The sequence below is a fragment of the Triturus cristatus genome, chromosome 4_2 (genome assembly GCF_964204655.1).
Source record: "Triturus cristatus chromosome 4_2, aTriCri1.1, whole genome shotgun sequence".
Taxonomy (NCBI): Eukaryota; Metazoa; Chordata; class Amphibia; order Caudata; family Salamandridae; genus Triturus; species Triturus cristatus.
Genome location: NC_140586.1, coordinates 922,405,259 through 922,433,235, shown reverse-complemented (window position 1 = coordinate 922,433,235; position 27,977 = coordinate 922,405,259). Strand labels below are relative to the sequence as shown.

General features: G+C 48.9%; 1 protein-coding gene across 1 annotated transcript in view; it reads right to left on the bottom strand.

The window, feature by feature from the left end:
• Positions 1–27,977, bottom strand: part of LOC146835416 (uncharacterized) — a 165,029-nt gene that overhangs the window by 124,123 nt on the left and 12,929 nt on the right. The window contains exons 2-3 of the mRNA XM_085602978.1: positions 21,551–21,705; positions 10,455–10,516 (exon numbers count right to left, since the gene is read on the bottom strand). Coding sequence (XP_085459104.1) covers positions 10,455–10,516; positions 21,551–21,705 — 217 coding nt within the window. The remainder of the gene's footprint in view (positions 1–10,454; positions 10,517–21,550; positions 21,706–27,977) is intronic.

Genomic DNA, 27,977 nt, shown 5'->3' with positions numbered 1-27,977 from the left:
AATAAAGAGCGGGTGTGAACCAGCCGCAGGGATTCATTCTGGAACCTCCCCCCACAGGACTGCTCCAACACAGTTCCAGTCTAGGAAAGAGCTGTAGGCGCATCCCTTACAGAACACGACATCAGGACGAAGGAACATGGCTTTACCACGCAGACTTGGCACCCTTAGCGCCCAGATACCCCGAGGGTTGGCAGTGCGGCACTACACCAATGCTGATTACAGTGGCGGCTGTTGGAATTTGAAACTGGTGAGGCGTATGCAGAATGGAGTAACGTATGCGAGCGAGCGCAGCGAGCGTGCCCGATGGCAATAAGTGGGGTTCGGGGGGTTCTCTCCCCGTGCAGAAATTTTAAAAAATTGGCATCTTTTTGGTGCGATTTTCAGCACTATTTGTGTGATAAATGGACTAAAGTTCTTCTAGGCATTCATAAAAGAAAGAAAAAACGTATACATTATTTCAGAGAATTTCTGGGTTGCCAAGCAAGTCTGACTTCTGAAGAGGGCTAGGGTACTAAACAAGACTGCTTTGGCTCTACCCTTTCCAACAGAAAACACTAGTTAGGGATGTGAACAAGTTCAATGGACAAACCTGGGGTCTAGGGAGGATCCACTTGTGGGACACCCCCGCGCCGCACGGCCACCAGCTGCTGCGTGTGCCCCTTAGCCTGATCCCTGCCGCGCTGCCTGCCTCGCCGCCGGCTGACTCCGTTGTCGTTTGTTTTGATTTTGTTTTGTCCGACATTTGTGCTTGTCATACTGTTTTTGTATTTACTGCATTCGTGCCCGTGTTAGCGTCTTTATTCCCTTAGTGCCTGTTTATTTTATTTTTTTCTGCTTTATCAGCTTGTGTCCTTCCTGTTTGGCCGCCTACCTCGCCGCCCTCCGTCTTCCCTCCCCGCTCCCCGCTTCCCGCCACCACCGCAGACCCCGCCCCTTTTTTCCTTCTGTTCCCTCCCCGCTCCCGCCTCCCAGCTGCTCCGCCCACCCGCGCACTTGGCCTTTAAATGGCGACCGTGCGACACAGGTAAGTGTGACCCACTTGTGGGACACCCCCGCGCCGCACGGCCACCAGCTGCTGCGTGTGCCCCTTAGCCTGATCCCTGCCGTGCTGCCTGCCTCGCCGCCGGCTGACTCCGTTGTCGTTTGTTTTGATTTTGTTTTGTCCGACATTTGTGCTTGTCATACTGTTTTTGTATTTACTGCATTCGTGCCCGTGTTAGCGTCTTTATTCCCTTAGTGCCTGTTTATTTTATTTTTTTCTGCTTTATCAGCTTGTGTCCTTCCTGTTTGGCCGCCTACCTCGCCGCCCTCCGTCTTCCCTCCCCGCTCCCCGCTTCCCGCCACCACCGCAGACCCCGCCCCTTTTTTCCTTCTGTTCCCTCCCCGCTCCCGCCTCCCAGCTGCTCCGCCCACCCGCGCACTTCGCCTTTAAATGGCGACCGTGCGAACGCGCAGCGGTCACGCGCAGTGGGCGCGCCGATTGTGCGCCGAAGGTAAGCCCGTCTGCGCCCGTCCGCGACCGGATCGCGACCAGCGCCAGGACCCCTGGCCCACGAAGACCCCGACCGACTCGCAGGACGTACTCAGCCGCCACCCTCAACGCACTCAACACCGGTCGACGCCCAGAGTGCCACCAAGCCACACCACGTCGCACCCACGGACCCTTCAGCTGCCACGCCTGCAAGTTCTCCTGCATCCGGACCTGCCTCGCACCAACACCCGCCAAGTCAAACACCAGCAGCACCCACCTCAAGTGCATCCTGCTCAACACCCGCTCCGTCCACAGACACGCCATCGAACTCTGGAACCTCCTCGACACCACAGCCCCTGACGTTGCCTTCCTCACGGAGACCTGGATGAACGCCTCTTCAGCTCCAGACATCGCCATCGCTATCCCAGAGGGCTACAAGATCGTCCGGAGGGACCGAAACGCCAACCAGATGGGAGGAGGCATCGCCATCGTCCACAGGAGCACCATCCGTCTCACGACCAGCACCGACAACACCCTGACCAGCGCCGAACACCTGCATTTCCAGATCCACACCAACCCGAACACCACCCTCAGAGGCACCCTGATCTACCGACCCCCTGGACCACGCACACAATTCAGCGAGGACATCGCCGACTTCGTCAGCCCGCATGCCCTCCCCTCCGCTGACTACATCCTCCTGGGAGACCTCAACTTCCACCTGGAGAACAACAACGACCGCAACACCAACACCCTGCTCGACAACCTCGCCAACCTGGGACTCAAGCAACTGGTGTCCACCCCCACCCACCTCGCCGGACACACACTCGACACAGTCTTCTCTTCCAGCACAGACATCGACTTCAGCCACGCCACTGAGCTTCAATGGACGGACCACAGCTGCGTCCACTTCACCTTCAAGAGAACGACGACCCACCACCACCAGCAACAGGCCGCCCGCAGAAGCTGGAACAAGATCACAGCTGACCAGCTTGCCACCTCCCTGAGCCAGCACCCTCCTGCCAACTCAGCGAACCCCAGCCAGGCCGCCGACAACCTCACGAAGTGGATCAGCAACTGCGCGGACGAACTCGCCCCACTGAGGACCCCGCCTAGCAGACCCGGCAGCAAGAAGGCCCCATGGTTCACCGACGAACTCAAGAGCTCCAAGAAGAACTGCAGAGCCCTCGAGAAAGTCTGGAGAAGGGAACCGACACCGGACAACAGGACCTCCTTCAAACTTGCCACCCGGAAACACCACCAGCTGATCCGCGCCGCCAAGAAAACAGCATTCAAGGACCGGTTGGACAACAACGCACACAACTGCAAGGAACTCTTCAACATCGTGAAAGAGCTTTCCAACCCCAGCGCAGGAAACAACGACATCACCCCATCGCAAGACCTCTGCAACTCCCTCGCTTCATACTTCCACAACAAGATCGCGGACATACACAGCAGCTTCAACAACCAACCAACGCACACCATGACCGAACAACCGCCCCCCACCACCACCCTCCACGCCTGGACCCCGATCAGCACCGAAGACACCATCCGCACGATGAACTCCATCCACTCCGGATCACCGACCGACCCCTGCCCTCACCACGTCTTCAACAAGGCCGACGCTGTCATCGCACCCCACCTGCGAGACATCATCAACACATCCTTCGACACCGCCACCTTCCCTGAGAGCTGGAAGCACGCCGAACTCAGCGCTCTACTCAAGAAACCCACAGCGGACCCCACCGAACTCAAGAACTACCGCCCCATCTCGCTCCTCCCGTTTCCAGCCAAAGTCATCGAGAAGACCGTCAACAAGCAGATGGCCGCCTTCCTCGAGACGAACGGATCCCTCGACCCCTCACAGTCCGGCTTCCGAGCCAACCACAGCACCGAGACCGCCCTCATCGCCGCCACAGATGACATCCGAGCCCTGATGGACAAGGGAGAAACAGCGGCCCTCATCCTCCTAGACCTCTCCGCGGCATTCGACACGGTCTGCCACCGCACCCTAGTACGGCGCCTCAGCAACATCGGCATCCAGGACAAGGCGCTGGAATGGATCATCTCCTTCCTCGACGGAAGAACACAGAGAGTCCGCCTTCCACCGTACAAGTCAGAGGCCTCCGAAGTCATCTGCGGCGTCCCCCAAGGATCATCTCTGAGCCCCACCCTCTTCAACGTCTACATGAGCCCCCTCGCGGCCATCGTACGCAAACACAACCTCAGCATAATCTCCTACGCCGACGACACCCAGCTGATCCTCTCCCTGACCAACGACCCCGCCGCCGCCAGAGCCAACCTGCACGAAGGGATGAAAGAGGTAGCCGAGTGGATGACAACCAGCCGCCTGAAACTGAACTCGGACAAGACGGAGGTCCTCATCCTGGGCTCCTCACCCTCCGCCTGGGACGACTCCTGGTGGCCTCCTGCCCTGGGCACCGCACCCAAACCGACAGACCATGCACGAAACCTGGGCTTCATCCTGGACTCCTCCCTCTCCATGACCAGGCAAGTCAACAACGTCTCCTCGGCGTGCTTCAACATCCTACGCATGCTACGGAAGATCTTCTGGTGGATCCCCACCGAGACCAGGAAGACCGTCACCCAGGCCCTCGTCACCAGCCGACTGGACTACGGCAACGCCCTCTACGCCGGTACCACCGCCAAGCTCCAGAAGAGACTCCAGCGGATCCAGAACGCCTCAGCCAGACTCATCCTCGACATCCCACGAACCAGCCACATCTCTGGACATCTGAGAGACCTTCACTGGCTCCCCGTCAACAAAAGAATCACCTTCCGCCTCCTCACCCACGCACACAAGGCCCTACACGACCAAGGCCCGAGCTACCTCAACAGCCGAGTCAACTTCTACGCTCCCAAACGCCACCTCCGATCAGCCAACGACGCCCTCGCCGCCGTCCCCCGCATCCGAAGAGCGACTACAGGAGGAAGGTCCTTCTCCCACCTGGCCGCCAAGACCTGGAACTCCCTCCCGACCGACCTGCGCCTGACCCTAGACCACCTCTCCTTCAGGAAGAAGCTGAAGACCTGGCTGTTCGAGCAGTAGCGGCACCCCCCCCCCCCATCCCCCCAGCGCCTTGAGACCCTACGGGTATGTAGCGCGCTTTATAAGTGTCACTGATTGATTGATTGATCCCTCTCCTGAGAAAGAATTTTGAAAAAGATTGGCAAATGGTGCATTTTATAGCAAATGAATGCAGCGATAAAGAAAGGCTTATGAAGCAGTGGTAATGTATAGTTTGCAAGCAGTGGCGGACGCCGGACGGCACAGAGAAGGGGAATGCAGTGCTAGAAGAGGACCAGAGGGAGCGAGCAGGGAGAGAGCATGCATGATTATGCACGAAGGAGGGTGCAGGGAGAGAGGATACACGGAGAAGGGGTGCAGGGTTAGAGAATGCACAGAAGGCGGTTGCAGGGAGAGAGGATACAGTGAGGGAGAATGCATAGGTAGAGAGGATGCACAGATGGAGGTTGCAGGATTAGAGAAAGCACATATGGAGGGTGCAGGGATAGAGGATACACGGAGAAAGAATGCATTGGTAGACGATGCACAGATGGAGGCTGCAGGATTAGAGAATACCCAGAAGGAGGGTGAAGACAGGACTCACGGACGGAGGATGCGGTCGCAGAGGATCACAGGGTGCGAGGAGGGGGTGCAGTTGCAGGAAACACACTGACAGCGGATGCACGAAGTGGGATGGCGAGGCTAGCTGGCTGGAGGCGCTCACGCCGCTTTTACGATCAAAACGACACGCACACAAACGAACCTTTAAGCTACCATGTTCCAGAAACACATTCCATCGAGCATGAAGGGCTAACACGGTGCTAAACACGCATTTCTCAGATCTAATGGTGGAATTTCATAACCAGATACCAACTGGGCTGACTCTGAGACTCACTCTCTCTCCCGGTCTCGAAAGCACCATTTGTGTTCTCTCGGGACCCATAGTAGCTGATAAAGCCTGCCAGTGAGAAATGCCCTGCGCATGCAACTTGTAATATCCATTTACGGTTTATTTCTGCCACGGACTGACTGCTGAAGTGTGAAGGGTATTCATTAAAAATCTCTCACTGCGAGTCGCACAAGCAGAGAAAGGAAAGCTTAATGAAGAAAGCCATTAGCCCCGAGTTACATTCATTTTCGGACGATGCCTTTCCCGCCTCTCACCAGCCAATTATGAACGACATTATGTTGGATTTACAAATCTTAAACTGGCTACACTGGGCAATTTCAGTGTTTAACGTTTGTGTTTTATTCATCCTAATGCTAGTAGCTCATAAGTAAGGGAAACAGAACAAACACGCGACACAAAGACAGTGTCCTTCTGGCACAAGCTCACGGTGAATGAATGCAGGGACCTAAAACAATCTGCACGAGTCTATTTACAACACCCTCCCCACTGCAAGGCGTGCTCCATGTGGTGTAAACCTCAGCATTAGTGACTGCTCACCACCCACAGCCTCATCTGTGGCAGCCTCCGCTGCTGAGGTGCTTGAGCCATCTCTTCTAAACCAATGAGATGAAATGCATTATTAGGAATATAGCGCCTATTCACCAAGACGTATTTCCATTTATATTCAGAGAACTGAAAAAGTCACTTTCCCAAGCAGGAACATAAAAAGCTTCCAATTGAAACCCGGTTGTAAAGCACAGAAAAGTGATTGACGAGTAGTTGATGCGCTGAGAATCTATAAATTCAAAATTCAAAATAACTTGCATGTTTGGCGCTCTATGGATTGTATGAATCAGAGACAGGGGATGTATGCCGTCCTGCAAAACGCAACTGCTTCTCTGCCGGCACCAGCCAAAGCTTTACAAGTCAGCAAGACATGCATCTACATGACACTGACATTCCCAGCATTCCCCCCCATAACCAATGTGCAGACTAGCCTGTAAATACAAAGAAACCATCTAACGTAAGATACTCATCACGGTTTATTACCATACTTCACCATACAGCTTTTAGTTCAAAAATCCAATGATACTGTGGCGGTCAAAGGTCTTGCGATACTATGACGTGGTCTGTCGGACTGCAGTGTCACTTTTCAACGATTTCCTTAAAACTAGCCCCCTGCAGGAAATGCATGATTTGCTGCATGGACATTTTGTTCATTACATCAGCTCTCAAAGATACATAACGTCTCTTTTAGGGCAGCTGTTAAATGTTCATGCTTGTGCACTTGTTGGCATGCTGTTGCCATCTGCTAATGAAGGCCCAGAGGTGAACTGGCAACCGTTGTTGACCAAAGTCACGCAGCATCATCTGTTACCAAGCATTAAAAGAAACAGGAGTAGAATTGCAGAGAAGGCATAAAACGGGGTGCTTGGCATAAATCCCAGCTGTGGTGGATTTTTCGATATCTCTTGGTGCTAATCCCTGCTGATTGTTTCAATTAGGAAGCAGGAAAGGTGACCGTGGAATTGACAACCCGTGTCTGGACATTCTGCAACCTTATTGATTGCATTGTAGTCTGCAAAAGCACACAGAGGCTCGCAGCTACCGCTGATCCTCGTCACAGCCTGCTTGCAACGCCAGGGCAGACAGGGATGTGTTATTTGGTTAGAACGAAATGCGTGTTCTTCAGCTCCAGCTCTGATCTCCAAGTAACCTTAGCCGGTGCCAGAGCAAATCTATACCAGGCCATGTTATGTTATGTTATGTTATGTTATGTTATGTTATGTTATGTTATGTTATGTTACAAAGCATTTATATAGCGCTCGGCTACTCCGATAGAGTGTCCCGGCGCTTTTGCGCATACAGCTCAGCGAGAGTAACATAACTACATAGAAACAGAACAGATATAAAAAGAACAAGTAGAAAACCTAGAGATTAAAAAGCCAGGTCTTAAGGCTCTTCCTGAACAAAAACAAATCATCACCTGGGGTGTCCGCACCAAAGGCTACCATATCTTCACTAAAACCATCAAATGTGGTCATCGGGCCATGCTTGCGAGCGGGATGCGTAGCCCCAATCTGTGCATGTTCACATGTAGGTAGCTGTGTGCACCCCATTTATGAAACATGCTGTGCATGCGCTCACTGTGAAGTGCTTGGAGCCTTTCAGATCTTCGAGGAGAGCTCTGTAGACCAGTCCAAGGAGGAGTGCAGTATTACAATATATTCATGGGGAGCCCCCAGATGCCCCTTTGGGTTCAAAGTGCAGGTTAAACCTCACAAATACTCACAGCAGGGGGGCCCCTTTGATGGACACCGCAGTTTATGCTTTGGAAGGCTGACTGAAGGCTAGAAGGACAAGAATCCCCAAAACGCTCAAAGGGTATTGCAGCGGATCATGAATCCACTTTTTTAAGCCAACATCATTATTGTACGTAACATAGGTAGTCGCACTCGGCTGTTTTACACGCAATCGAAAATTATTTTAAGGATAAGGGTAACCTTAAATGGAGTAGGACATGTAGCGGCTATGTGATTCAACGTGGCTAGACTTCTCACATGTATTACAATGTAAAGCAACCATCCTTAAGTCACCACAACCTTGGTCTTTAATAGATTCAACTAGATTCCTGTTGAAATACCCACATTTCACTCTGCTGCCCGCAGGTGACTATTCGTGCTGCTACCCGCCTTTTCTCATCCCCACCAAATCGATTTCTTTAAGCTGGCTACAGATGGAGGGCTGATCTATCTATAAATCAACTTGTGCAACCCATAGACACGTATAGTCTGATCAGTATCACTATATGGTCAAGAAACGGCAGAGGTGCGAGTCAAGAGCAACATGATTCCATCGATTTCAATAGGATCGCGCCCTTTGCAAACCTCCATCCCCCACCTAAAATGTTTCATCCTTCAATCGCTTTGGAGGGTGGAATCACACTTTTAAATGTCGACTTTCATCCTTATTCATGTGCTGACATGTATAGAATCATAGTGACCACACCGTCATCCGCTTCAGTCAACACGCATACACAGACATCACCCAAAGATTACACTGACACTTTATTTGTGGGTGAAGAACTGCTGCAGGTTTATTTCATACAACACAGTATGATAATAAAATTGGGTTATCTTACGGGCGATCCAGGGCAGGCAGCCCCTTGCTGCCCGCCCGCCTGGTGAGCCAGCACACACGGTGGGTCAATTAACCTTCTGGGTCTTTGTCTCTGTTTGCACGAGCCATCGGTGCACTAGGCGATGATGCTGCATAAACGCTGCTCTGGCTGGGTGCGAGGTTCAGATGCCAAAGAGATCACGCTGACAACATGGCGGGGATTATGCTCTGCATAGCAAGCCCAGCCCGTAGTTTTCCTTTTTGCCGTTTTTTGTAGCACGAACTCGTCTGGAAAGTATTGAGCACTTATACATGAGCACAGGTTGGCACGCAATCAGGGCCGGACTGGCTACCGGGCGTTTTGGCATGCTGCCAAGCTGGGGGCTGATTTCGTTGATGGGGACCTGCGTGTGCTGAACGAAATTCGAAGCACACGCAGGTCTCCATCAACGAAATTAGCCCCCACCGCAGTGATATCAGCCCCCAGCTCGGCAGCATGCCAAAACGCCCGGTAACCTGCTAGTAATTCGCGGGGGGGGGGGGGGGGGGTGAGGTAAAAAAAAACTTACCTGATCCCGATCCCGGTCCCGCACCGCCTCTATGTTGAGTTCCTGGGCTGGTACAACTTCAGACTGTGCGCGGCCGGTGTCTCACTCTCAGCCAATCCAGACGCTGCATTAGCAGCGCCAGGATTGGCTAGGGCATGGATACGGCCCGCCCACTACGAGACCTGGGGGCTGCAACAGCCTTTTGGGTCCCCCCTCCCTGCTCTCCATCTACTGAAGGTACAGTAAGTGGCTGACAGTGCGCATGTTAGGGCTGGTCATAAAATGACCAGTCCAAACCCGAACATGAGCACTATACGCCGCTGTCAGTCTGACTGTCACTCAAACCACGTTGAGTGCTGCCCCGACCCCGCTCCCACCCCCTTCATCTGCCAATTGCCACGCGCGGCACGCGTGTCCCATAAACATTTTTTCAGCGGCTGCGTGAGAGTGGAGGAGTTGAGATTTTATTCGTGCAAGCAAATGAAGTAATTCTCAAGTTGAGAATTGCTTCATTTGCTTGCACGAATTTAGGGCGATGTGGCTAGTGGGGCAACGCCCCAGCGCTCACAGTGGACGCACTGGTGCCTGATTGATTGATCCGACAGTCCTTGGCTGCTCACAGACCCAGCTGCTCAGCCAGTCACTCGTCTCGGACCCTGTGCAGCACTCAGCTGCTTTTCAGCAAGGTTTACGCTATATAGAGATACCACATTGGTAAACCAGTTTTCATACCATTATGGCACATCCAAGTCGCCATTGACTGTGTGGATATCAGCGCGAATCGATGGCTCCTACATGTGAATCTCCATGTCTCTTCTGGAGTGGGATGACCCAGCGGTGGAGTCACATGACCCCACCTCCGGTGCACAGGGTGGGGTCCAGCTGAAAAGATTCTGGATCCACTCTTATACTTGGTGGAATATTCAAAAAGTGATGAATCTGCGGCTAGATGTCTCTATCAGAAGCGAAGATTACTGGCCAGGGATTGGCAACTAGCCACAAAGAGTTCCCACACACTAAGGCAAAGCACACACACATACATTCAAGACAGTCTGCAGTAATGTCACACAGAACAACATAAGCGTTGCCTAGCAACATGGCATAACAGAGCAGGCATGACATCTGACACATCTAAAACAGCAAAGATCAGCCTTAAAGTCAGCCATCAATTGGCTCCCAACTGAATCGTGCACCATGAGATGCCACCAAATGGAAACACAAATACTTGGACATGACATTTCACAGCAGTCTAACAAATTGCAAATACTCCAACGGCGAAGGACGCAGGTAGAGTGACAGTAAAAGTGAGTATGCTGGTACTTGAAGACCGTGGCAGCTTGAACCATCTTTCAGACATAGCATGTGAGGTGGTGGATGGGTGGGGTGCTCAGCAATCCTTACCTGAAACGACACTTCTGCACCTTTCCAGCGGACGGGAAATACTTCTTGAGAAGGGCCTCTGTCTGAAATGAGACACACATGACAACTATATCACATGATCCGTCATAAGAGCAGCAAGTACAGGCAATGTGCATGGGGGTAGTGTCAGCATTGGAGGGGCAGAGAGTACAAGGAGACACATCAGAGGGGTTTTGTCAGCATTGGAGGGGCAGAGAGTACAAGGAGACACGTCAGGGGGTAGTGTCAGCATTAGAAGGGCAGTGAGTACAAGGAGACACATCAGGGGGGTAGTGTCAGCATTGGAGGGGCAGAGAGAACAAGGAGACACGTCAGGGGGGTAGTGTCAGCATTGGAGGGGCAGTGAGTAAAAGGAGACACGTCAGGGGGTAGTGTCAGCATTAGAAGGGCAGTCAGTACAAGGAGACACGTCAGGGGGTAGTGTTAGCATTGGAGGGGCAGAGAGTACAAGGAGACACGTCAGGGGGTAGTGTTAGCATTGGAGGGGCAGAGAGTACAAGGAGACACGTCAGGGGGTAGTGTCAGCATTAGAAGGGCAGTGAGTACAAGGAGACACATCAGGGGGGTAGTGTCAGCATTGGAGGGGCAGAGAGAACAAGGAGACACGTCAGGGGGGTAGTGTCAGCATTGGAGGGGCAGTGAGTACAAGGAGACACGTCAGGGGGTAGTGTCAGCATTAGAAGGGCAGTCAGTACAAGGAGACACGTCAGGGGGTAGTGTCAGCATTGGAGGGGCAGAGAGTACAAGGAGACACGTCAGGGGGGTAGTGTCAGTATTGGAGGGGCAGTGAGTACAAGGAGACACGTCAGGGGGTAGTGTCAGCATTAGAAGGGCAGTGAGTACAAGGAGACACGTCAGGGGGTAGTGTCAGCATTGGAGGGGCAGAGAGTACAAGGAGCTTTGCTAAGGGGGTAGTGTCAGCATTAGAGGTGCAATGAGTACAAGGAGAATTGCTTAGGGGGTAGTGTCAGCATTAGAGGGGGAGTGAGGATAAGGAGTCTTAGGGGATTTCTGCATTAGAGAGACAGTGAGTACAGGTGGAGATGCTTAGAGGGGTGTTTCACTATAAGAGGTGTAGTGAATAATAGGGAGAAGCTCAAGGTTGGGGATCGGTGGGATTAGAAGGGCAGAGAGTAGAAAGGGTCTTCCTTAGGGGGGTAGTGTCAGCATTAGAAGGGCAGTGAGTACAAGGAGCCTTGCTTAGGGGGTAGTGTCAGCATTAGAGGGGCAGGGAGTACAAGGAGCCTTGCTTAGGGGGTAGTGCCAGCATTAGAAGGGCAGTGAGTACAAGGAGCCTTGCTTAGGGGGTAGTGTCAGCATTAGAGGGGCAGGGAGTACAAGGAGCCTTGCTTAGGGGGTGGAGTCAGCATTAGAGGGGCAGGGAGTACAAGGAGCCTTGTATAGGGGTTAGTGTCAGCATTAGAAGGGCAGTGAGTAGAAAGAGTCTTGCTTAGGGGTGGTGTCAGCATTAGAGGGGCAGTGAGTACAAGAAGCCTTGCTTAGAGAGTAGTGTCAGCATTAGAGAGACGGTGAGTACAAGGAGAAATGCTGAGGAGTAGTGCAAGCATTAGAAAGGTAGAGAGTAGAAAGGGTCTTGCTTAGGGGTAGTATCAGCATTAGATGCACAGTGAGTACACGGAGCCTTGCTTAGGGAGTTGTGTCAGCATTAAAGGGGTAGTGAACACAAGGGACATCCTCAGGAGGTAGTGTCAGCATCAGAAGGGCAGTGACCATCAGGGGTCTTGCTTAGGGGGTAGTGTCAGCATTAGAAGGGCAGAGAGTATAGGGGGCATCCTCAGGGGGTAGTGTCAGCATTAGAGGGGCAGTAAGTACAAGCGGTCTTGCTTAGGGGGTGGTGTCAGCATTAGAAGGGCGGAAAGTGCAAGGGGTCATGCTTAGGGTAGTTTCAGCTTTAGAGGGGCAGTGAGCACATTGGGAGATGCAGAGTAGTGAATAATAGGGAGATGCGTAAGGGTGCACAGTGCCAGCATTAGAGGGACAGTGTGCACAAGAAGCCTCTCTTAGGGGGTAGTGTCACCATTAGAGGGGCAGTGAGCACAAGGTGCCTTGCTTATGGGGTACTGTCACCATTAGAGGGGCAGTGAGTACAAGAAGCCTTGCTTATGGGGTAGAGTCAGCATTAGCGGGGCAATGTGTACAAAGAGCCTTGCTTATGGGGTTGTGTCAACATTAGAAGGGCAGAGAGTATAGGTGGCATCCTCAGGAGGTAGTGTGAGCATTAGATGGGCAGTGAGTGCAAGGGGTCTTGCTTACGGCGTGTAATCAGTATTAGAGGATCATGAGTACAAGGGGTTTTGCTTAAGGGTAGTGTCAGCATTAGAGGATCAGTGCGTATTGGGGACATCCTCAGGAGGTAGTGTGAGAATTAGAGGGGCAGTGAGCACAAGGGGTCTTGCTTAGGGAGGAGTGTCCGCATTAGAGAGACAGTGAGCACAGGGGGAGATCCCTAGAGGTAGGTTTCAGCATTAGAGGATTCATGAATAATAGGGAGATCCCCAAGGGGGCACACTGTCAGCATTAGAGGATCAGTGAGTACAAGAGGTTTTGCTTAGGGTGTGGTGTCAGCATTAGAGGATCATGAGTACCAGGGGTCTGGCTTAGGGGTGGTGTCAGCATTAGAGGAGTAGTGAGTACAAGGGGTCTTGCTTAGGGGCAGTGTCAGCATTAGAGGATCAGTAAGTATAGAGGACATCCTCAGGAGGTAGTGTCAGCATTAGAGGGGCAGTGAGTACAAGGGGTCTTGCTTAGGGGTTGGTGTCAGCATTAGAAGGGCAGAGAGGGCAAGTGGTCTTGCTTGGGGCAGTGTCAGCATTAGAGGATCAGTGAGTATAGAGGACATTCTCAGGAGGTAGTGTGAGCATTAGAGGGGCAGTGAGCACAAGGGGTCTGACTTGGGGGGAGTGTTCCTAGTACAGAAACAGTGAGCACAGGGGAGATACCTAGAGGTAGGCTTCAGCATTAGGGGAATAGTGAATAATTGGGAGATCCCCAAGGGGGCACAGTGTCGGCATTAGAGGATCAGTGAGTACAAGGGGTCTTGTTTTGGGGGTGGTGTCAGCATTTGAGCTGTAGTGAGTAAAAGGAGTCTTGCTTAGAGACAGAGTCAGCAGCATTAGAGGATCAGTGAGTATGGGGGACATCCTCAGGAGGTAGTGTCAGCATTAGAGGGGCAGTGAGTACAAGGGGTCTTGCTTAGGGGGTGGTGTCAGTATTAGAAGGGCGGAGAGTGCAAGGGGTCATGCTTAGGGTAGTTACTGCATTAGAGGGGTAGTGAGCACAGTGGGAGATGCGGAGTAGTGAATAATAGGGAGATGCATAAGGGTACACAGTGCCAGCATTAGAGGGACAGTGAGTACAAGAAGCCTCTCTTAGGGAGCAGTGTCACCATTAGAGGGGCAGTGAGTACAAGAAGCCTTGCTTATGGGGTAGTGTCACCATTGGAGGGGCAGTGAGTACAAGGATCCTTGCTTAGTGGGTAGTGTAGGAGAGTAGGATCTGCTTCACATGGGTACCCCCACTTTTTGCTGGTGTTTCACTGTTTTTTCACCTTAGTCTGGCTGCGGCACAGCTAATCAGGACCCCAGCCTAGCTGCTTCCTCTCTAAAATGGTTTCCATGTACATTAGGTACATATCTAATTGGATTCTGGAGTGCCTTATAAGCCCCTAGTATATGGTATACTATGTACCTAGGGCATAGGTACCTCAGAGGCCTACCAGGGGCTGAAGCATGTATTATGCCACCCCTGGGAATCACTCCAAAATGGCACCACAGGTCTGCTACTGCAGCCTGAGTAAGGGTGTGCTTGCACCCCTTACAGTGGTATAGGCTACCTATATCACTACCATTGCACACACATATAAAACCTATAAGTCACTCCTATGGCAGCCCTTAACAATCCTGAAGGCAGAGTGCTTGGTTTTTATGTGGGAGGGTGCCCCTGCATGAGCAGAGCCCCTCTGCAGCGTTCGGAGTACCTCCTCTGATGCTGTTTGTGGTGCAGCCTGACCATATACTCTCAAGTCCATTATAACCTTGCGGTAAATGCTAACTTTGGGATGGCTGCACGGAAATATGTCGTGTTTGGTGTCAAACGCTTTGGAGTACTACCCCCCTGCCAGTTCTGGCAGCGGGGTTAGCATTCCACCCTTCTAGAGGGAGAGACATGTTCACACTGGTCTAACCCGGTAGGACTTTCTACAGCCCTGGCATCACAAAATGGATGCCTCTGCCAGAGACACGGGTCTGGCCTCCTGCTGCTGACCGAATCTCCGGCAGGTGAGGCCTGGGCAATAGGTTTCCTGTCCCAGGGAGGAATAACCACCTCCCCAGTCAGGCAGATGTGTATTAGGGCTCGGCGGGAGCACTTTCTGGTGCTTTGAAGTCCTGCCCTGGGGGCACATTTGATGTCCCTGTGCATAGTCCAGTTCAAACCGGTTGCAGGGGCTACCTGCCCCTGCTCTGGCGCGAAACTGGACAAAGGAAATGGGTGTAACCACCCATTTTTCCAAACCCTCCCATAGGTGGGTCCCTAGAGTATGTCCAACCCCCAAACTTTGTATAAGTATGGGAACCCATTCCTTGCGACTTTGGATTACCCTGGACGAAACTCTGCAACATATATCCTGGACCTTCGATGTTCTACTTTGACTATAAGAATGAAGAAATCTCCCTTGGGGTCAAGGAGAGACTCCCCTGCTTGGCAGGCACCAAAGAAGCAACTGAACGGTCTGCATCGATGAAGCTCTCGCCGGACACCGAAGACTTTGCATCACCAGAGGTGGATTTCCAGACTTCCCTGAGGCTACCCTGAGTCCACAGCAAAGCTGAGGGCTGTGGCTATCGTGGGTGACTTTGAACCGTGACCCGAAGATTTCTGGCCTCCACTCCACGAGTGACCAGTGGGCCAGTTTCCAGTGCGACCGTTCGAGGCTCCTTCGTGAATGCTAGCCTGTTGGCTAGTGGGTCCCCACAAAGACAACTTCTCTTCTGATTGGGCTTTCCTGGTTGCTCCAGATATGCCCTGACTTACCTTCGCTGGGTGAGTCCCCCAAACCTTGCTGGTCTGCACCGCCGTCCTTTCTCTGATTCCAAAAAACTTGCCGTTGCCAAGGCTTGTTGGGTCCAATCTGGTCGCCGACACCGCAGCACTCGACAAACTTCTTGGGACAGCTCGAATCCAACTCTTGGTCATCATCGGCGCCTCCTGGACCTCGTGGCTGAAGAGTCAAGACACCTGTCAACTCACCTGAAGCACCCAACATTTGTGAGCATTGGTCCATCCTGCCCTTGGTCACTGGTAAGTGACCCAGACTCTGTCCCCTCTGCTTTCAGGTTCCTTCCATCCTAGATACAGGCTTGGATCTCTTCGGACACTTCTCCTCTTCACGGCAGCAGCACTTCTTCACCAGCTTCCATTGAAATCAACGACGCGACCCGACACCAAAAGACACCTATGCACCCGGCTTCCCTGGGTGAGGTAACACGAGTACTCCGGTGCTCCCGTGGGTGCTAGCCCTAGAACTTCCTATGTCCAAAAGGGTTTGGTCCTGACTCGATTGTAAGTGTCCCTAATCTCTAAATTTCCAACCGCGACACTGCCCATAGAAGCTAACGGGAACCTGCGGTTGTGTTTGCACACTGCACACGGCCCCCGTGGGTCCCCTGTGTCACTACCTTGGCTGGTTCCTTGGGGTCCCAGTGATTCTACAGGCTCTAGGCCTTGTGTTTAGTTCAGTCATGGTTCTTATACCACTTTATTGGTATATGGTTTGGTACGCCCCTAGGGCCCAAACGTGTATTTGTGCTATTACTGCTGATTGCTAACTTATAAATTAAGTACTTCGAACTCCAGTCTCATAAACAGACTAGAGGGGTGTGTTTTATCTTAAATACGTACATTTTAAATATATACCTGGTGTGGTTGTCCTTTCATTTGGTCATTCAAGAGATTATAGACTGGTAAAACAAGCTGCTTTACATTCCTTCAAGACTTAGCCTGAAGGCTACTCTCCATAGCTACCACTAGGATAGCTTTCAATAAAGGTTGTCTTTAACCAAAGGGGTTGTTTGGACTGATACAAGGTGCTCACTATAACTAGTGGACAGCATATATAAGGCCAACCTCTCACAGGTACTGCCAGCATTAGAGGGACAGTGAGTACAAGAAGCCTCTCTTAGGGGGGCAGTGTCATCGTTAGAGGGGCAGTGAGCACAAGAAGCCTTGCTTAGGGGTAGTGTCAACATTAGAGGGGCAGTGAGTACAAGAAGCCTTGCTTAGGGGTAGTGTCAGCATTAGAGGGGCAGTGTGTACAAGGAGCCTTGCTTATGGGGTACTATCAGCAATAGGGGTGCAGTGAGTTCAAGGAGTCTTGCTTGGGGGATAGTGTCAGCATTAGTGGGACAGTGAGTAGAAGTAGCCTTGCTTAGAGGGTGATGTCAGCATTAGAGGGGCAGTGAAGACAAGGAGACATCATTGGAGTATTGACAGCATTAGAAGGACAGTGACTACCCGCAGACATGTTAAGGGGGTATTTTAAACATTAGTGGGGCAGTGCTTAGGGGGTAGTGTCAGCATCAGAGAGTCTGCGAGTATAGGGGAGCTCCTCAGAAGTAGTGTCAGCATTAGAGGATCAGTAAGTACAAGGGGGCAGATTTACAAGCCCCGTGCGCCACTTTTGTGCCAACGTTGCATCGCTTTTGTGATGCAGCGGCGGCGCAACGCACGTGCCATGCTGCGCCAGATTTACAACGTGACGCATCTAGGGTGATGCGTCACCTTGTAAAGCCCTGCGCCACTTTAAACCTGCGTCAGGTTTAATGTATGCAGGGTGGGCGTTACGTTAGGAAAAGCCTCGGAAAAGTGACGCAGTGAAATCTACAAGATTTCATGCAGTCACTTTCCCGACGCTGGTGTGTCAAATCCTTACGCCTGTTTCAAGCAGGCGTAAGGTGTGACGCACCATGTTAGGGATAGGGTAGGTTGGAACAGTGCTGGAGTTGCGTCGCGCTTGCGACACAACTTCAGCACTGCGCCAACCTTACGCCGGCAGATGCGTCACGCATCTGCTTGTCCTTGCGCCACGATGCACCGCATTGTAAATGCGGCGCATCTGCGGTGGCGCAAGGGCAAACTTGCGTGACGCATCTTCCCTGGCGCATCCCTGCTGATTTGCAGGGATGCGCCAGGGAACATAAATCTGCCCCAAGGAGCCTTGCCAAGGGGGCAGTGTAAGCATTAGAAGGGCAGAGAGTACGTGGGGTCTTGCTGAGGGGGTAGTGTCAGTACTAGAGGGGCAGAGAGTACAAGGGGGTAGAGTCAGCAGCGGCGGCTGGGATGGATCAGAGGTAGGAGGGTGGGAAGGGGAGGACGCGGGAGGTAGGGGGCTAGGACGTGAGGGAAGGTTCTCAGTCACTGACTGGGGGCCTGGGCATGTTCTCCATGCAGGCTGTAATACAGCCTGCATGGAGAGCATGCGAAGAGCACAAGACTGTTTTGGGTGGCCCGGGGGGGGACAGGCAAAGCAGTCATTGCGCACTTAAGGAGGATGCTACCACTCCTCCCCTGCCCCCATCCCCTCACGTAAAGCTGTGGGTGGAAGTAGGAGAAAATAAAATGATAATAACGTAAGCCATTATCATTTTATTTTCCCTGTGTTTCACTGCAAAAAAAGCCGTGGGGCTATGTTCCGCTGCCTTAGCGGAGGAGCCGCGACTGAGTGTCAGCACTAGAAGGGCAGTGAGTACAAGGAACATTACTTGGGGGGTGCTGTCAGCATTAGAGGATCTGTGAGTACAAAGAGGCATGCTTAGGGGGTGGTGTCAGCATTAGCGGAGCAGTGAGTAGAGGGGAGATGCTGAGATGGGTAGTGAGTCCAAGGAGCCTTGCTAAGGGAGTAGTGTCAGCATTAGAAGGGCAGTGAGTGCAAGGAGCCTTTCTAAGGGGGATGTGTCAGCATTAGAGGGAGAGTGAGCACAAGGAGACATGCTTACACGTACTGTCAGCATTAGAGAGACGGTGAGCAAAGAGGAGATACATAGAGGTAAGTTTCATTATAAGAGGAGTAGTGAATAATAGGAAGATGCTTAAGGGTGTGCAGTGCCAGCATCAGAAGGGCAGAGAGTACAAGGGAGCATGCTCTGTGCATTGAGTAAGCATTAGTTGGTAGGTGAGTACAGGGGGACGCTAGGGGCAGTGTCAGCATTAGCATGACAGACTGTTCAAGTGGATATGCTCAGAGGCAGTGTGATCATTAGAAGGGCAGAGAGTACAGAGGGCAGGCCCGGGGGTAGTGTAAGTATCAGTCGGTCAGTGAGTACAGGGGGAGGCTCAAGGGGTAGTGTCAGCATTAGAGGGGCAGTGAGTACAAGGAGAGATGCTCAGTGAACGTATTGTCAGCATTATTGGGGCAGTGAGTAGAAGGGGATTAGGGACAGGGATAAAGTCAACATTAGAGGCGTAAATGTCAGAGGGGTTAATGTTGGCATTAGAGCGACAGAGAGCAGTAGGAGCTGCTCCGAGGTGTAGTGTCAGCATTAGAGGCTTGAGCATGCTGTAGCCAGAATATTGTTAAACAGCCAAGTAAAGGGAATGATTACAGTCAGTGACACTGGATCATGAGATCCACCTCAGTGACAGACAATGACACCAGGACAGGAGATCAGTCGTCAGTCAGTCATTGACACTCGGCAGTACATCGGTCCTCAATTCTTGAATTACAGACAGTGACACTAGATCAGTTGTGTCAGTTACAGACAGTGACCCCGGGAGATTATTCGTCAGCCATGAAAAGTGACATTTGGCAGTAGGTCAGCCTTCAGTCACAGACAGCTACCCTTGGAGATCAGTCCCCAGTCATAGACAGTGACAATGGGCAGTAGGTCAGTCACAGTCAGCCCAGGAGGTCAGTCGTTAGTCACATACAGTGTTGCAATGCAGAGGCCCATCCTCAGTCACACACAGTGAACTCGGGAGATCATTCATCAGTCACAGACAGAAGCCCAGGGATATCAGTCCTCAGACACAGACTCTGACACTGGGATATACATCAACAGGAGACAGTTACCACAGAATATCACACTATCAGTCGTCAGTCACAGACAGTGACACAAGGAGATCAGTCCTTTGTCATAGACAATAACCCCAGGAGCTCTGTCCTGGGCTCTGTAAATACAGGAAATCAATCATCAATCACAAACAGTGACCCCAAGAGATTATTCATCAGTCGTAGAAAATAACACTGGGAATAAGTCAGTCTTCAGTCACAGGCAGTTAGCTCAGGAGATCAGTCGTCAGTCATAGACAGTGAAGTGGGCAGTAGGTCAATTCTCAGCCACTGAATGTGACATCAGGAGATCAGGCCTCAGTCACAGACTGTGAGGTTGGACTGGGGGTAAGTCACATGTAGCCATCCAAGGAGATTATTCCTAATTACAGCGAACAGCACTGGTAATCAGTACTTAGTCACAGACAGAAGCATTGAGAAGTAGGTCAGTCTTTAGTCATGGATAATGCACCCAGGAGTTTAGTCCTCCGTCATAGATAGTTATTCTATGCAGTAGGTCAATACTCAGACACACACAGTAAGACCAGGAGATCAGATTTTAGTCAAAGACAATGACTGGGCAGTAGGTCAGTCATAGATAGTGTTTCCATGAGATCAGTCACCTGTTCAGACAGTAACCCAGGGACATTAGTTCTTAATCACAAGCAGTGATGTTGGACAGTACGTCAGTCCTCAGTCACAGACAGTTACCACAGACGTTTAGCCCTCAGTCACAGACACCGACCTCAGGAGAACAGTTTTCAACCTTCAGTCACAGTCGTTGATTCCAGTAGATCACTCGACAATCACAGACAGTCACCTCAGGAGATTAGTACTCAGCCATAGAAAGTGACATTGGGCTGTAGGTCAGTCACAGACTGTGACATTTGGAGATCAGTCATCAATCGCAGTCTGTGATTCCAGGATATCAATTGTCAATCAAAGACAGTGACCCCATGATATTAGTCCTCAGCCACAATCAGTAACCCCAGGAGATCAGGCATTGGTCACAGGCAGTGATTCAAGAGATCCATCTTCAGAATTACTCTAGAAGATCATTCCTGAGTTACAGACATAGATGCTGGGAAATCCACAACCAGCGACCCCAGGAGATGAGTTATCAATCTAAGACAATGATCACAGGCAATACGTTCTCAGTGATATACAGTGACAGTGGGACACCGGTCCTCAATCAGAGACCTCAGGAGATCACTCATCAATCACAAACAGTGACCCCCAAGAAATCAGTCATCAGTCACAGACAGTGACGCTGTCCAGAAGGTCAATCATCAGTCACAGAGAGTTATTCTATGATTTTTGGTCCTCAGTCACAGATAGAGATACTGGACAGTAGGTCAGTCTTCTGTTACAGACTGTGACCATAGGAGATAAGTTGCCAGTCACAGATAGAGATCCAGTAAGATCTATCCTAGTCATAGGCAGTGACTCCAGGAGACCAGTGGTCTGTCACAGCCATTGACCTCAGGATATAAATCCTTGATCTCATACACTGAGCTAAAGAGATCAGTTTTCAAACACAGACGGTGACCCTAGGAGAGCAGTCCTCAGTCACAGATAGTAACGCCAAGAGATCAGTCACATACAGTAACCTCAGGTGATCAGTCCTAAGTCACAGACATTAGCACCAAGAGATCAGTCCTCAGTCACAGACAGTCACACCAGGATATCAGTCCTTACTCACAGATAGCAACCTCAGGTGATCAGTCCTCAGTTACAGACAGTGACCACAGGAGATCGGTCCTCAATCACAGACAGTGACCCCGGCAGATCAGTCCTCAGTCACAGACAGTGACCTCAGGTGATCAGTCTCAACCACAGTGACCCGAGGGTATCAGTTATCGGTCACAGACGGCGACCCCAGAAGAGGGGCACCCTGCAGATGTTAGGCCTTCCCCAAATAACAGTTGGTAGGTATGTGCCATGCTTTCTTTAATTGTTCCTGTGAGCTGACCTTTAAAGTGAAGTTCAACCATCAGAATGACTATTTTCTTACCTCTTGTGATATCTTCTGACAGCGCTCCTGACTCTGGGTTGACGTAGGGTCGGCGTATCGTGGGTCCCAATCATCTGTATATTTGCATTTCACATCCCTTGTAACAGTATTTGCAGAGGACTGGGTAGTTGTTGTGGCTGTGGTGGGGATCACACCTGTAAGAGTCAATCATAATTCATGATTAATGCTGGCCTTCCCTCCTTCACTCTGCTTCCTGGTAGGTGGGCCTGAAGGTGGCACTTCATTCTGACCTTTACTTTTGTAATTTCTTACATCATCTACAAGCTGTTGTGTGTCACATCTCATCATAGCTGAGGTATGAAGTATTATATCTCATATCTTCACTCATGTGTGGCATTACAATCATTAAAATGCAACATGATTCTTGAAGTTTGTTATATCTTACATCATTGCTGAGGTATAACATGATACTAGTCTTGTATGTTACATCATTGTGAGGTATGGAGCGATACTAGTCTTGTATGTTACATCATTGTGAGGCATGGAGTGTTTCTAGTATAGTATGTTACATCATTGTAAGGTATGGAGTGTTTCTAGTATAGTATGTTACAACATTGGTGAGGTATGGAGTGTCACTAGTATAGTATGTAATATCATTGGTGAGGTATAGAGTGATAATAGCCACAATAGTCACAGGCACAAATATGGTGACAATCATTGTTGTCGTAAATTGGCTGCGATTAAATTAGCGTTAGCAGAATCCATCTGGTATTTAGAGGCTATCCTGTACATTTTGTGGAATCCATTTTGTATTTCTGGCAGCCATTTTGTCTTCCCTTGTGCTCTGTTTAAAGGACTGGCTATACTTAGACTCTGCTACCCTGCACATGCGCAGGAATATCTAACTGTCCGTGCATCTGTTTTTAGTCTGTAACTATCAGGTTGTTTCTACCAGAGTCAGCAACTGCTAGCTCCTCCTTTACTGTTGACGGTGCATTTCTGTATGACCATCTATGTATGTAACTCTTCTCATGTATGCTTGCACCGCCCTTTTCCTGAGCCCCTGTGTGGGTATGAAAGACCCATGGTTCTTCTACTCTGTGTGCTACCTTCATTCAGCACCACAGGGTGCTGGGTGAATGTGGTTCCACCTCCTGAGGTTTAATAAACTATGTATTTTCTATTTCAGTTTCTGTGCCAACTTCTTTCTAATAGTCTGAGGACTCTGTGCAGAGAAGGGCGAACCACTTGCACTGGTAGGCCTAGCTGAGGCCTATTTTCTACAATTGGCGCCTCAACTTGGGGCTAATCGGTGACTCGGATGCCCAAAGGATTGGTCGCGACGAAGGATTGGAATCTCGCTCTGGACGTGATCACTGCCCGATAAGACCAGAGTCTTGGCATCCACGGCGACTTTTCCTTTCTTTTTGATCTGACCATCCAGGTGGCACCGGTCCTCGACTGAGATCTCTTCTGTTGATTCACCGTGCAGTGACCATTTGGTCGATTTTAGAACTTGGCAGGATGAATCTGGACACCAAGTGATTGGTAAGTGTCTGCGGCGCTTGCTGTTGGTTTTGATGCCTGTGATTGGTAAGGTAGTTTAGTAACGCTTACTGTGGCTTTGAGTATGGTATATTTTGTGTTGGCCAACTTGGTTTGTTTTGATATATGTGACTTGCAATTCACATAGGCAGGTAATGAGGAGAATTTTCTCTAACTGAATTAATTTGAACGGCACATCGTACTAAAGGTACCTTAAGTGCTACTTTGATTATAATATTGCATATTCTGCACTATTTTTGGCATGCCTGTCTTTAGCACACTTCAAAAGATGTGTTGCTTTTGGAATGGTACCTTGAATCTTAATGAAGCACAACTGGCCCCCCCGGAGGGGATGCCTAATAGGGATATGTATATTAAGTATGGTCTTTCTTCTATAATGTACAGCGCATTATGGAATAAAAATACTTGTAAGTGGTGACTAGTACCCCGAGGAACTAAATATGTACATAAAAGGATCCTGGTCTGTGCACTTAGTAACATTCATAAGTGATGAGATGCAGAGCGTTTTTTCCTGGTGTTCTGCCAGCCAAATCTAGTGAATATGACTTGCATCTAGTATTTACAAATGGTTTGGTTTAAGTACAGTCTGTGGGCTGTCTTTTGTTTCTGTCTTAAGTGTTGATCTGTGGGTTAAATGTGTGTTTACATGTTATGGTGTGGTAAATTGTGTTTTGGATGTTGCTAGCACTGGAAAAAGCATGTGATTGAATGACTGTGAATATGTGAAAGAATTCTGAGAAGTGAAATTGTTAAGCAGTAAATTTAATTTGGTCTCATCACCATCAATAAGTCGCAAAAGGAAATTGAGAGGGGTGTAGCTAGAGAAAGAGCAACCCCTGTGATTTGATGACACCCTTAATGTACAAAAGTATTAATAAAGAGTAATTAGGGACCGGTTAAAAGTTTAGCTTGCAAAAAATTGTGGGTATTTCGAATTTGCAAATTGTTCCTATGCAGCTTTGTGTTCTTGGTGGTTCAGTGAGCCAATGTGCTGGGTCCACAGGGTTGTAGATTCTAATTTAAGCTGAACCTGCTAATCTGAGAATTGAACCTAAACTTATGACCCTTGAAAAGAAATTGTATATTAAAATACATTTTTCCATAGGGCAAATTATTGCAGTTTAGATAAAATTAGGAAGGCTTTTTGTCCTTGACAGCTTCAGGGCTGTGCAAGGCAGATTTTGACCTTGCAGCCTGTAAGGTGGGGGCTAAAAATAGGGGAGTGAACCAGGAGGTGAAATCACTGCTTAGAAAGCTTCACTGACATGAAAATGTGTAATGCTTGCAGCAGGACAGCCTTGGAGAGAGGTGGGGGCCCGGAGCACTCGCTGTGGCCCGGTTCTGCGCTGAGGGGTTATTTTTAGCTTCTCTGATGAGACAGGGCAGCTGAGGAACGAAACTCAAGGAGCCTTCCTCGGCCCTATTTTGTGCAAAGACCAGTTAGACTTTCCATAGAAAACTGTTTTTATGTTTTTTTAAAACTGTTGCATTAATCCTAGACAAAAAGTAAACTGATGCTCTTGCTTGAAATTTTAAGGGCTATATGCCTATATAAAAACGATTTTCCAATTGAGAATTAATTTTCTCAGTGGAAATTGTGGCGCAAAGCTAACATGGATTATCGGATAAGAGTTTTACCTTTAGAAAGTTAAAATTAAGATGACCTGTGTAAAGAGAAAAACGAAATTGTGTGTTTTACAATAGACTAAATTCAGATACAAAATGTCACAGCATTTATCTTTTGTATAGGGTATTCAAAGGCATTCACATTATACAGAACGACAGAGTTGTGTTGGCTTGAAAGGTTGACTTGAAAGGCGTGTAAATTCGACGCCTTTACGTGTCAAACAGCTGTGTCAGCAAGACTATTTCTATTCTCTGCGGACTCCGGCCACAGAGAACAGCTAAAGTCAAACACGTTGTAAAATGCGGCATTTCAGACTGCGGTTTTAAAAGTTAGAAATATAGTTTCATGATTTTTGATAAACAGAGGGCAGATTGACAGTAGGGATTTCTTTTCTTAATGCCTTTTTTTAAAATAAGGATAAGAGTGGTTTTTGATGTTAAATAATAATGACTGTCCTTCATTTAAAAGTGGCGCAGACTTAAGATGTTTCAAGATAAGCTTCTGTGCTTAGGGCTAAGAATTAATGTGTTTCAATATGATAGGCAAAGGGATGCAGCTTGCTTTTCATATGTGGACTCATCAAAATGATTAGATTTATTTGAAAAAAATATATATATATACATATATTTTTATTATTTTGTGATTTCAAATAGGTGCATTAAATTCGTTTTTTAATATTTATAATGCCTAATAATGATACTTTGACCTCCTAGCATCCAAATTGCATTTAAGCCGTGCTATACCGCAATAGGGGGTCAATTACATGTGAAAATGTCACTTTATCCAGGCGTACAAAACTCATTTTTATAAGGGCATACATTATACATTTCTGATGCCACATCTCTGGGATATGTAGAGGACATTCTGGGGATGACTATTATGCAAAAACATTGTAGGATATTAATTTTTAAGTGCCCTAAAAATCAAAGTCGAAATTGAGTAAAAATTCACTATTTAAATGAGATTTCTCCAGTCAGAGCAGCTTTTAAACTGCCTTAGACTCCAGTAAATGCACATATGTACGCATAAAACTTCATAGCTGACATTTATATTGCTCAAGCACTCAGCACCCTGATTCTCAATATACCTATGTACAAAAACTGGCAGAAGTTATTAAGCTTACCTCTGAAATTGCTGGTAGACACACAGAGTGGGTTTTGCTGCTCTGCCTTCGGTCTCTAGGGTCACTTTGACTTGGGAGCACCGCATGACAACCTTGCATACAAGCTGGAACAGCTGCATAGGTTAAAGGCCGAACTCCTACATTTAGAAGCCTGGCAGGGCTCGGCTTCACATGTGCTTTGACATTTCGACATTTGAAAGCCGAAATGGCAGGGGAAGAAAGAGGTTTTTGCTTACCTTTTTTTTGGTAAAAGCAAGTTTTTGTGTGCACTCAATGAACATAGTATATGTGACCTCTCTTTAAAAGACAATGGCTCTGCCATATATATATAGTAGAAATGTTTTTAGGGTTGAATTCAGGAAGCAATGGGATTCAGTTTGAATTCATGCGGCCTCATGTTGCACTAGTACATTTGCTAAAGGAATATATTCTTTGGCTAGCTGAAATGTGCTATTTAGCTCCTCAGAGTTTGTTTATGCCCGGTTGCTACAAATTGGGGTTGATAGTGTTGACAGAATGAAACCTGGTACGGGTTTCTTACTGTCAAAACTGGGGAGAGGGGGCTAGCTCCTCTACAAATTAAGGGTAGGCAAATTTATGTGTTCTCTCTCTTTTTCTTAATTTTTTTCGAGCTTGTCTAAACTGTCTGTGAAATAACCATGAGACATTTAATTGGCTATTCAGTAATACTGTTTTAAACATTATTAGCATTAATAAAACGAATAAATATATTTTGCTATGTGACTACCCGTCCTCTCTGATGGAATTATGAGAGGATGAGTAGTCTAGATTGCTGCTTCCTTATTTGATCTTTAAGGGGAACTAGCTGTGGGTAGTTTTTGTTTGAAAATTCTCAGGTGACAACACCACTATTGTTTGTTATTCTCATGCTACATACAGTTTTGCAAGGGCATTGCTAGTTTTATTAGCTAGTCTGTGTAAATAAACTGACAGTCCTTACTAGAACTAATGTTGCATAGTTTGGATTGTGAAAATGTAGAATGCAGGGAAGAGGTCTATGTGATCCTTAGCAAACATTTTTGAGGAAAATATTGTTTTATAGGAGTCTGTTAGTCACAAGATGTTCCACTGGAGAACGTGTACCCATTATGTTGAAGTTTTTAGTTCTTTATGTAATAAGAATCTTTGTTAAATTAGCAGTGTTAGATTTTCCTGTTGCTCCTATAACATGAGAGCATGGTCCTGAGTATACAATGTAGGTGCTTTAATTAAGAAAAATCTTTTTAGAAGTGTCTGCAGTTCTGTACAAATAATGCAATGTTTAGGAGTAAACGTGTATAACATTTCCTTTTTCTTGAGGGTCTTTAGAAATGAACACAGACTTCCTTGACTGCTTGGCATTGGGTGACGTATTACTCTTGTCAGTTCACTAAAGAGTTCCTTTTATACTTGCCAATAGGTTCAGGCTGTTGTTTTATTTACTCTCACATATATGAAAGTGGTTCCAAGGTGCCTTGTTAATATATGGGGCGTCCCTAGACTAGGAAGTATTCTGAGACTATCCTCTCTGTTGATAGATTATTTCTGTGCCTTGTCTAAAGACCTTTTGTTCTGTCCACCAATAGATATTTGCTGCTTTACAACCATTGCCAGAGGGGCGCCGACATCAGATCCAGCTTGAGGAGTCAGCACCAGTCCAGCTTGAAGTCAAAGTGAAGGTAACCAGCACAGGCATTACTGGCAACCAGGACCTCAGTGAAGGTAGAAGGCCGGAAGCATTGTGATGAGAGTACCCCTGCTACTATCTTGGGTGAAAGACGGGGTCACAAATCAGAAAGGAGAAATCGTGGATCAAGCTTTTGATGCCCAGCCGAGAGTCACAGACCGACCAGGAAGGCGAGAAAGTTTTTGCTTGAGGTAACCCCCTGTGAAACAAGGGTTGCTTCAGAGATCCTAGCATCAGGCCTCTGAATCCTGGTCCTAAAGTGGCTGTAAAGTTTTCACCTTTGTTGGCCAAGATCTATGGCCCCAACGAAAGAGCAGTGTGCCAGCAGAGCAATACAGGAGTTAGGGAAGGACTTGAGTTCAGGGTACAGGTGCTGTGTCTCTGGTGCCTGTTAGATTGAAATGAAGAAAACTGGTGCACTGCCTGAGACACTGGACAGGATCGCTGAGCGCATTTGCCCTGG